The sequence below is a fragment of the Dendronephthya gigantea genome, unplaced genomic scaffold (genome assembly GCF_004324835.1).
Source record: "Dendronephthya gigantea isolate DGI-Jeju-01 unplaced genomic scaffold, DenGig_1.0 000034F, whole genome shotgun sequence".
Lineage (NCBI taxonomy): Eukaryota > Metazoa > Cnidaria > Anthozoa > Malacalcyonacea > Nephtheidae > Dendronephthya > Dendronephthya gigantea.
Genome location: NW_021163044.1, coordinates 871,511 through 882,936, shown reverse-complemented (window position 1 = coordinate 882,936; position 11,426 = coordinate 871,511). Strand labels below are relative to the sequence as shown.

Below are 11,426 nucleotides of genomic sequence, written 5' to 3'. Positions count from 1 at the left end.
ACATGCACGACCATGTCATTTATACATAGCTTTTGAGAAAGATGACAGATTTTGATTGATGTCGTTATTTACAGTAGTTTAACAAGAACAAAACACAATTTGCTAAAAGAATGTCAGACGTCTTGTTTGTTTGGGATCGTGAAAGCAACATTCAGACTTCACACTGAGTTTTATGAATATTTATCTTATCGCAACATCAACGATTTAGTTCGTCTTCCGGCTTCGTTTAAGCTTACATCTTTACTGCGGATATCTTTATCGATAAATCGACTTTTTAAAAAGAAAATATGTTTTTCAAGTGCTACGTGTGGAAATTATCAGCGTTTATTGTCAGTCTCTTGTATCTTCACAGTAAGTAGGCTAGCTATTAAAAAATATCATGCATTCAAAATCGAAATTCTGTCTAATCATTATGCGCTGTGTCGATTTAAACATGTTAAGTCCTGGTGAACCAGAATGCGAGTTGATGTGAGTTGCAAGTCTTGCTTGCGTTTTACTGCTCGTTGACGCAGATCGGAAATAGCGTTAGTCCAAGGTTGATGAGTCTTGATGAGCCTTACATTAACGCTTATGATAACGTCATTATGTTAAAAACATTTTGTTTGTGATAAATGTTTTGTGCGTCAAGTAGATTGAATGCAATGAATATGTTGTGATGATATTATTATTGTATATTATTGTACTTTTCAGAATGCGCCAAGAATTACGTATTTTACATTATTTTCAAACCACAATATTTTCAATATGGCTTTCACTGACAGAGAATCCTCCTATTTTTGGTACCGGGAGGAACTGATTTCCTGGCCCAAGATGTATTCGTTATGAGATTATTCAAAGGGTTCATTGTCGTCGACTTTTGCATTTTTATGATTTTTCAGGTGTTGCTGGTTTCTTTGTGAAACATGTCAAGACAGGAATGTGTATCTATGACACAGCACAAATACAGTCACAAGGCTCGGGCGCGGGCAACTTATCTTTTCTTGAACTCTCCAACAACTGTCTGGATCCAGCTGCTCAGTTTCGGTTTCGTGATAATGGCGCCATGTTGAATTTGAAAAGACGAGGATGTCTTGCGGCTTTTGTCAACTCTTTTTCTGGTCACTATCTTCATATGTTTTATCTTTTCGTCCCTGCTGCCTCCGTAAGTTTAGATAATTCTTCCTGTGCGCAAGATCCCGGAAGGAAAATCTATCGTCGTATAACCCAGACCTCCTGGGGAGGTTTATCTGTATATTATAAAGGGCGGTTTGTCCATAGCGTATTTCAGAACTGGTGTGCAGTCCCTAGAACACTCACCCCGCTCGTTCAAAGTTACAGAATAGACTCATTCATTGGATTGGAATATAATTGCAACTACGCTGAGGATAGACGTTTCAACTTTGGTAAGTTTCTGTTACATGTCTGTCAAATTTCCAAGTAGTAAGTACTTACATATACCGATGCAAAATATTTTGTCTTAAGGTCCTAGGAAACCATGTTACTGCGTACAATTTCATTGCAATAAAAGTGCGATGCACTTTTTTAAACTGTGAAATCAGATACGTTTTTACTACTTGAAATATTATTTCGTTTTTTTAAGGTTCAGTGACATGTTATGGAAAAACGACAGAGAATGTCACTTGTCCTAAAGATCAGTTCATGGTGGTCAACACTGCATCTTACCGTGGATTGTCTGACTCAAAGACATGTGGTTTGAGTGATGATTATAGTTGTACAGTTGATGTAACATGTCTTGTTAAGAAACAATGTGATGGTCAACATGAGTGTAAAATAACTGTGGATAAAACCTTGTTCTCTGATGATCTGTGTCCTGGATTGAAAAAATATCTTTACTTTGAATACCGATGTTTTAATGATGTGAAAATTTATAACGATGTTTGCGGTATGTACATGTGTACCGACTATAAATATGTTTAGGCGCAGCAAAATTTCATACGAAATCAAGACCACAAAATATTTGATCATGTTTTCCCATTTACTTCAAGGTTTTTTTGTCTTGTAGTTCGTGGCGTATCTTTATCTTTATCTAATTCGTCTTTGCCAAACGAAGGTATTGTGCGAATTACCGCGAATAATTGGACAAAGAGTGTTTGTGCAGGAAGTTTAAATGATAAAGCCAAGAATATTGTTTGCGCTCATATGGGTTACAAAAGAGCAGAATCTGTTGTTAATACTCCGGTTCTACCCGATTCAAAAATTGAAATATTTTCTGGAACCATAAACTGCAATCATGATGACAACGACTTATCCTTCTGTTCGCTCACAATTTCCACCTCAAGTTGTTCCCAGTTGTCATACATAAAATGTAAGTTTCAATATTATTCAGGAATTACGAGAATCTATGAGATAAAAATTATCAGAAAACAGTTCAAGAAGTGGAAATGAAAATATGACGTAGAAGGTTAAAGCTAATAATTATATAATCAATTCAGTTTCCATATTTCAGGTCATATATGCGACAGTCCTTTGTTAGAAGACAAAGAAAGATTTCCAGATTCGTCATTCACTGCCTCAGTTTCTTCAGAAGGTTACAGAGCTTCTGATGCAAGGATATCTAGTGGTAGTTCTTGGTGTGCTCCTGTCTCAGATGATAAACATTATCTTCAAGTGGATTTTAAAAGACTTTATTCCATAAATTATGTCGCAACATTTGGCGATGGTACAAGTGCTAAATGGGTGAAGACGTATATCTTGAATTATACGACAGACTTGATAAACTGGAAACAATCCCACGCTGTATTCCAAAAGGTGGTCGCTATAAATCACCATGCATATTAAGCCGCAACGTCAACTTATAGATTTCCTACCAATTAATTGCACTTTATATATACTGTTTTTAGATATTTCGAGGAAACCAGAATGCTTTCAATGGCGCAGCAATAAGAAATTTAAATGGCTTAACAACAAGAGCTTTACGGTTTATTCCATTATCGTATGAAGTTCAACCTTGTATGAGAATTGAGATTTGTGGTCAGAGTAAGTTGATGTGAATAAAAAATAATAAGTTGGAAAAAACACTGTGTTGTGACTTGTTATTATCATTTGCGTGGAATAGTCAGGTTTCATACTTGAATGCAAATGATAATACGACATCATACATCAGTGTCATGGTTACATATGCTATAGTATTGCATCATAAACAGTGGCGTAGCCAGCCTGACAATTTGTCCCGCTATGCTAATATTTTGGTGTTCATTGACTGTGAAAACAATGAATTTCTAAAGAAATGAATAATGATAATAACATAAAATTTGCATAGCATGACTAAATCGTCAGGCTGGCTACGCCACTGATCATAAAGCGTTTTCCTCCATTTAATGGTGGAAGCCGTACCGACAATTTTTTTAGTCGAAAATTTCTTTTGTCATAGGAGCCGCTGGCTTTTTTGTGAAACATGTTAAGACAGGGATGTGTGTCATCGACACAGGATTTGAGAAACATTCAAGCCCACTTTGGGGTAGCTTGTCTTTTTTGGAACTTTCTAACAACTCGTGTTTCGATGAAGCTGCTCAGTTTCGGTTTCGTGATAATGGCGCCATGTTCAACATTAAGAGAAAAGGATGTCTCGCTGCTTATTTTAAAGTTGATTTTGGTCCATATTTTGATGTTTTATATCTTTACGTCCCCGCTACATCACTGGCATTAGATTATTCTGCCTGTGTGCAAGATCCTGTAAAGAAAATCTATCGTCGTATAACTCAGACGTCTTGGGGAGGTTTATCTGTATATTATAAAGGTTATACGAAAACAACATTTCAGAACTGGTGTGCAGTCCCTAAAACACACACCCCGCTCGCTCAAAAAGAAGGAATTGATCCCTACATTGGATTGACAACAGATTGTAATGACACTGAGGATAAACGTTTCAATTTTGGTAAGTTTTGGCGAAATCATCTTTCTGGAAATCCTAGAGATGTTTCAATCCCATACGAAGCCAATGGATTGTTATTAACCGTCGTAACTAATAAACGCACCAAAATGAGTTAATACAAAATAATATGACAGAAATGATGAGCTTGAAACTTTTTATTTAATTTTCAAACCTTTCGAATAAAAGCGAGACAAAAAAGTTTATCTGTTTAGGCTCAGTGACGTGTTATGGGAAGATGGTAGGCAATATCAACTGTCCTAAAGATCAGTTCATGGTGGTCAAGACTGCATCTTACCGTGGGTTGTCTGACTCCAAGACATGTGGTTTGAGTGATGATTATAGTTGTACAGTTGATGTAACATGTCTTGTAAAGAAACAATGTGATGGTCAACATGAGTGTAAAATAACTGTGGATAAAACCTTGTTCTCTGATGATCTGTGTCCTGGATTGAGAAAATATCTTTACTTTGAATATCAATGTATTGATACTGCGAAATCTTACAGCGTTGTTTGTGGTATGTATTAGTGACGATATCATATTCGCCGGAAAATGACAAATACGACCATGGTCATATTCGCCGGAAAATGACAAATACGACCATGGTCATATTCGCCGGAAAATGGCAAATACGACCATGGTCATATTCGCCGGAAAATGACAAATACGACCATGGTCATATTCGCCGGAAAATGGCAAATACGACCATGGTCATATTCGCTGGAAAATGGCAAATACGACCATGGTCATATTCGCCGGAAAATGACAAATACGACCATGGTCATATTCGCCGGAAAATGGCAAATACGACCATGGTCATATTCGCTGGAAAATGGCAAATACGACCATGGTCATATTCGCCGGAAAATGGCAAATACGACCATGGTCATATTCGCCGAAAAATGGCAAATACGACCATGGTCATATTCGCCGGAAAATGGCAAATACGACCATGGTCATATTCGCTGGAAAATGGCAAATACGCGACCATGGTCATATTCGCCTGAAAATGGCAAATACGACCATGGTCATATTCGCCGGAAAACGGCAAATACGACCATGGTCATATTCGCCGGAAAATGGCAAATACGCGACCATGGTCATATTCGCCGGAAAATGGCCGAATACGACCATGGTCATATTCGCCGGAAAATGGCAAATACGACCATGGTCATATTCGCCGAAAAATGGCAAATACGACCATGGTCATATTCGCCGGAAAATGGCAAATACGACCATGGTCATATTCGCCGGAAAATGGCAAATACGACCATGGTCATATTCGCCGGAAAATGGCAAATACGACCATGGTCATATTCGCCGGAAAACGGCAAATACGACCATGGTCATATTCGCCGGAAAATGGCATATACGACCATGGTCATATTCGCCGGAAAATGGCATATACGACCATGGTCATATTCGCCGGAAAATGGCAAATACGACCATGGTCATATTCGCCGGAAAATGGCAAATACGACCATGGTACCAAAATACTAAAGCAAACCCAAAGAAACAACTTACTATTAAATTTCCAGCTCCAGAAGGTCCTCCACTGAACGTCAAAGTCACTGCAGAAAGTTCATCCTCATTATCAGTCACGTGGGATCCTCCTGAAGAAGAGAAAAGAAATGGCGTGATCGTCAATTATACTGTGTGTATCTCACATGAAGAAACTAAACCTTGCTTTAAAGAACATACTACAGAGAAGATGATGTTAGTCATCGACAATTTGAATGCCTCAACTAAATATTTTGTTCGTGTTCTTGCAAGTACTAAAGTTGGTCCAGGAAACTACAGTAAAAGTCAGGGAATGTTTACAAATGGAGGTAGGGCCTATATTTCATAGTTTCGTTGTTAGATCTCATCACCTTAAGAGAAAGCTAACATCACAACCTAAATACCGACATTCAAGTTCATATCATTGATGTTATCTATTATACAGAAGGAACAAAGATGGCAACAAATAGAACAGAAACTACATTAACTTTCTCGTTACAAATCCCTTCGGAAAATTTTACGTAAGTTCAAAACCGGCGTTCCTAAAGCAATATTTCAGATAATTGCATGAAAGAAATTATTTGGACGACCAACTGCAGACTTTATCTCTTACTGAACAAACGGAATATGTTTTAGGTATTTTTACGTCGTGGCTCTTAAAATGAGAAAAAGCACCGACAGTCTTCGACCATCCAGCAGTCACAATGATTTAGTGACATACAAAGAAGCTAAAACGTCAGTTGAACCAAAACCTTATATTGCCGCCGTCATAACAAGCAGAGATAAAAACATGTTTATACTTGGTGATGGTGGAAATACAAGTTCTCAAACAACACGAAGACGAAGGTCAACAACAAATGATTATTATAATGGACCACTGGAGTCTGGAGCAAGTTACAGTATTTTTCAAAGGATCTTTCTTGATGACAAGGTATTGCTGAGTAGTAGATGATACATTAGGAAAGACAACAACACCAAGTGACCCTTTTGTATTTTCACTAACAATCTTCCCCAAAATACTTTTGCTATATCATATCCTGTTAATACGTAAACCTTTTTTTGTCCACTGTCTGTCCTAAATATTTCATTAAAGGGTGAATTTTACTCCACTGATTGGAGTCCTCTATCGAAGACAGAAACGCCAGCGCCAAGACCGACCCTTACCACAAACACAGGTATTGCCGGTATAGTAAAAAAGCTTTGGGGAAAACTCAGGGGGTTTTTTGCAAGAAGAAAAAAAGAGCATTTTTTATGTTTGAGTAAATTTTACTCGTATTTTATGTAATCTGAACTAACTACTCAAAAAATTGAGTTCGTTTTGCCCCTTTTCTCGTGGGGATAATTTCACTCTTTATTTTGAGTAGATCAAAACTCGTATTTTATCAAAATCTCTTGAGTAAAGACAACTCTTTACTCATCAATGAGTAAATTAAAATATTCTATTTACTCAACTACGGAGTTGGAATTACTAACTCAGTGTATTGCTTAATACATATTGGAGAAAATATTTGAAGAATTACTTCACATGTGAGAATTCACACAGTTTCGAATTCACAAAGTTTCGAATTCACACGTGCAATTTCACATTGTGAAATTTTTCTAAGGGCACAGTTAATTCCTTATATATATTCTCTATAAAGTCAAACTTATTTATTTCATTGTTGTGTTACTCATAATAAGGAATTAATGGCCGTCGTCCACAGTGGGTGAGTAATTGTTGGGTTTCCGTCGAAGCAATTTGTTTGAGTAACTCAATGCAACTCATTCTTTTAATAGAAATTACTCGTATTTTGAGTAATTTTTTTGTAGAGAGCTATGCTAGTTGGGGTCCCTCTTGTGTTATCCACGCAGTGTTGGCGGAATAGCAAAGGAAGGTAATCTTGTCAGACCTGCTGTGTTTTGCTGAAGGTGAACCACCAATCACGTTCGTCTAAGAAAAAAATCAGACGCGATCGCGACTGGATGGATTTATTGTAAAAGACATGCCTGTAGGGAAATACATTTGCTATATTCATGATCGATTTCAGAGCACAACTGACACAGTCTATCGAAAAAACCTGCACGTAATTTCCCTTTCAAACAGATTTCAACACTGACTGTTCTATCAAGAATTTTGTCAGAATCCTGTTTGAAACATATCTCATTGTTCAAGATTGTTAGATATAAATTTATTACGTTATTAAACAGTAAACATTCCGACTTCCCACTGAGTTTCTCTAAATATTTATCTTCGCTACAATGATTCAGTTTTATCTTCCGCCTTTGCATTTCACAGAGTCGTTTTAGATCTGCTGGATTGAAAAGATGTATTTCAAGCGTCTTCAACAGAATTTAGCAGTTTTCATTTTCATTCTCCTTTGTCTTCATGGTAAGTTTGAAGTACTAATGTACGTTGATCGATAGAATTAGCCTCGTTATCACTTCATGAAGGAGGAAAAAACGTTATCATGCAACAAGGAAGCAACGTATCTACTTTACTAGTGAACAACTACAGTATGTTTTTGAAACAAGTCTGAGATACTTCAAGTGCTAATATATTGTGTTAATGATTCCAGCCTGATGCGGATTGACGTGCTATGGTTGGGCTCCTTGTATATATCCTCGCTCTCTTACAGTTGCTTACACAAAACCATTCCGTCATGCGCTGTGTTTAAATTGCAATCTAAATTAAGTAAAGCAATCTAAACTAAAACGTATAGTACGCAAATCATGTGCGCCTAGTTAAGTTTGAGTAAAAGGTAAAGGTTTGTGACGGGTGTTTGCGCATCAAGTAATTCAAACTGCTCTCTCTGAAGGCTACTCTTCCCCTCTATTTTGTCCTATGATATTTCAGGTGCAGCTGGTTTCTTTGTAAAACATGTGAAGACAGGAAAGTGTATCTATGACACAGCACGAATACAGTCACAAGGCTCGGGCTGGGGCAGCTTGTCTTTTCTTGAACTCTCCAACAACTGTCTGGATCCAGCTGCTCAGTTTCAGTTTCGTGATAATGGCGCCATGTTGAATATGAAAAGACAAGGATGTCTTGCTATCTATAGAAAGCGCAGGTTTCCTGAAATGTTTTGGGTCTACGTTCCTGCTACCCCAGGAGCTATAGAAATAGCTGCCTGTGCTGACCACCGGGTTATAAAACAAACCTCTTGGGGAGGTTTATCGGGACCTTATCGTTCTGCAGGCAGGTGTGCAGACCCTGATGGATACATAAAAACGACCACAAACTGTGAAGACGGGGAGAATAAACGTTTCATTTTTGGTAAGTTTCTTTTCTGCTGGTACGATCTTTCTGCGTGATATAGGGGTTGTCTGAGAAATGTATTTCAACAGTAAAGAGAAGAAGTGCTCAGAAAGTAATTCTATATTCTCAAACCAAGTAGACAAACTCACTTCATCTTTTTAAGTTTCGATCGAGGTCTATATTTTGTCCTATATCCTTATCAAGGTTCAGTGACATGTTATGGGAAAACGACAGAGAATGTCGCCTGTCCTAAAGATCAGTTCATGGTGGTCAAGACTGCATCTTACCGTGGATTGTCTGACTCAAAGACATGTGGTTTGAGTGATGATTATAGTTGTACAGTTGATGTAACATGTCTTGTTAAAAAACAATGTGATGGTCAACATGAGTGTAAAATAACTGTGGATGAAACCTTGTTCTCTGATGATCTGTGTCCTGGATTGAAAAAATATCTTTACTTTGAATATCAATGTATTGATACATCAAAACAATATTCATTATGTGGTATGTTTGATTTGGATTGAAGTTGCGTTGGAGTGCTGAGTATTTAATGCATGTTTCTCGTGCGAAGTGCAATAGCGCAAAATAATACTGACTAGGGCAACCCTCAAGCTTTAAACTCCCAAAACCCAAAAACCTCAAAACCCCAAAAGCTCACTAGTAGAAACCTGCGTCTGCGTGGGATATTTTCTAGCTATTTAAATTAAATGTCAATGCATGCGATTAAGTGATATAATTGTTTCTGATTTATACTAAAAGATATAACTAAGGCTGTTTGTTTTTGGGCCAAATGAAATCACCATAGATCCTCAACCATCGTGAATATGAAGATAATATGTAGCTTTTGTCCTGGATATAACGTGATAATCGCGGAATAGCAAATTCATTAAGTTGGTACTTATTTACGCTCAAGAAAGTCAGATGTTTATTTATTAGTCGCTAAGAAATACCCGAGAAGGATTCTTTTTAAATTATGTGACCATTTACTATTGTTTTTTTTTGTAGTGGATGACGTGGATCTGTCAGACTCATCTCTACCAAACGAGGGTTGATAATTCTTCACAAAGTTTCCTTCAAAAACTGCACTGACTTATTCGTAATAATTGTTACCGCTATTAAAATGGAATTTAGGTGTTTGTGACTTATCAATATATCTTTAACTTTATATTTACTACCAAATATTTCATTGTAATTATATGTATTCACGCACCGGCCGTGTAAAATAAAAAACACGCGTTTACAGTAAAGTCTTTTGCATATATAATCTCTTAAACAAATACGTTGCATTCATATTTGGGTTTGCATGGGCCATGCAGTCATTTTCTTTACCAGAGTGAACACATGTACGAACGACGATAAAGGCTAATTTGGCGAGAAAGGAGAAAGCAAATTTATTTATTTTTTCTACGAGTATGATTGTTTGATTTCTAGTACGTTATTAAACAGTAAACATTCCGACTTCACACTGAGTTTCTCTGAATATTTATCATCGCTACAATGATTCAGTTTCATCTTCCGCCTTTGCATTTCACAGAGTCGTTTTAGATATGCTGGATTGAAAAGATGTATTTCAAGCGTCTTCAACAGAATTTAGCAGTTTTCATTTTCATTCTCCTTTTTCTTCATGGTAAGTTTGAAATACTAATGTACGTTGATCGATATAATTAGCGTCGTTATCACTTGATGAAGTATGCATGCAGTCTGCCATGTATTATTATATCATGCAACAAGGAAGCAACGTATCTACGATACTAGTGAACAACTACAGTATGTTTTTGAAACACTGAGACTTAAATATAATGATTCCAGCCTGATGCGGATTGACGTGCTATGGTTGGGCTCCTTGTATATATCTTCGCTCTCTTACATTTGCTTACACAAAACCATGACGTCATACGCTGTGTTTAAATTGCAATCTAAATTAAGTAAAGCAATCTAAACTAAAACGTATAGTACGCAACTCATGTGCACCTAGTTAAGTTTGAGTAAAAGGTAACGGTTTGTGATGAATGTTTGCGTATATATCAAGTAAATGGAATGCAATTTTCTCGTTGCAATTTCCTATATAGTAAATAAACTGTGATTAATTTAACAACGGCAACCTTAATATTTTATACTTTTTAAAAATGCGTCAATTAAGATTACGTATTTTACATTATTTTTAAAACACAGTTTTTTTAAATGCATGTTCCTGTGCATGTGCATTTTCTAAATGCAAAATTTTACCACACTTACTTAGACCTGTTGCTTCAAAAGGAGCATAGGCCATCGACAACAGTCCTCCATCGCACTCGGTTCTGGGCCGCCCTCTCCGCTGCCTGCCAGGTGGTTCCGTACTCCTTCAGCTCTGCTTCCGTGTCTCGCCTCCAGGAGTTCCTGGGCCGTCCTCTCTTTCTCTTGCCCTGAGGGTTCCACAGTAGAGCCTGGCGTGTGGTGCTGGATGCTGGTTTCCTAAGGGTGTGTCCGATCCAGCCCCACTTCCTTTGTAAGATTTGTCTGTCGACTGGCTCTTGCCCCGTCCTCTCCCAAAGTTGGATATTGCTTATCTTTTCAGGTCAGATGGCCCCAAACCAGGGTATTTTAATATAGCTACTACAATATACACCATGACCAGTTTTTTTTACTACAGATTTGAAATACCTTGCTTGCCGAATATGGCTTTCACTGAAAGAGATTGTCAACATAGTTGTACATTATTTCTCTGGGTGCCTCCTATTTCTGTTTATAAATTTAATTTTACCCAATAGAGAGCATGCATAAATTTGTGCACCAGTGGAATACACGATAATACGTCATAATTACGCCATAATAACCTCCGTGAG

At 37.3% G+C, this 11,426-nt stretch overlaps 1 protein-coding gene across 3 annotated transcripts; it reads left to right on the top strand.

Moving 5' to 3' along the window:
* Window positions 1-88: 88 nt before the first annotated feature.
* LOC114525466 lies at window positions 89-10,029 on the top strand. 3 transcript variants are annotated; one of them, XM_028546830.1, is made up of 17 exons: window positions 89-351; window positions 879-1,382; window positions 1,580-1,882; window positions 2,003-2,305; window positions 2,447-2,748; window positions 2,841-2,976; window positions 3,371-3,874; window positions 4,084-4,386; window positions 5,408-5,698; window positions 5,815-5,890; window positions 6,006-6,300; window positions 6,463-6,553; window positions 7,179-7,357; window positions 7,645-7,737; window positions 8,203-8,622; window positions 8,809-9,108; window positions 9,610-10,026. In XM_028546830.1, exons 1-13 carry the CDS (start codon window positions 288-290, stop codon window positions 7,232-7,234), a joined length of 3,228 nt encoding a protein of 1,075 aa, XP_028402631.1. In that variant the 5' UTR covers window positions 89-287; the 3' UTR covers window positions 7,235-7,357; window positions 7,645-7,737; window positions 8,203-8,622; window positions 8,809-9,108; window positions 9,610-10,026. The 3 variants fall into 3 exon arrangements, with proteins under 3 accessions (XP_028402631.1, XP_028402628.1, XP_028402630.1); XM_028546827.1 differs by having other exon boundaries at window positions 6,463-7,243; window positions 9,610-10,029; XM_028546829.1 differs by lacking the exons at window positions 7,645-7,737; window positions 8,203-8,622; window positions 8,809-9,108; window positions 9,610-10,026 and having other exon boundaries at window positions 6,463-7,251.
* Window positions 10,030-11,426: the final 1,397 nt, after the last annotated feature.

Coding starts and splice junctions, on each gene's coding strand:
- LOC114525466 (XM_028546827.1), top strand. CDS start 288: ATGTTTTTCAAGTGCTACGTGTGGAAATTATCAGCGTTTATTGTCAGT. Junction 5,891..6,005: donor ATCCCTTCGGAAAATTTTAC/GTAAGTTCAAAA, acceptor AATATGTTTTAG/GTATTTTTACGTCGTGGCTC. Junction 6,301..6,462: donor GGATCTTTCTTGATGACAAG/GTATTGCTGAGT, acceptor ATTTCATTAAAG/GGTGAATTTTACTCCACTGA.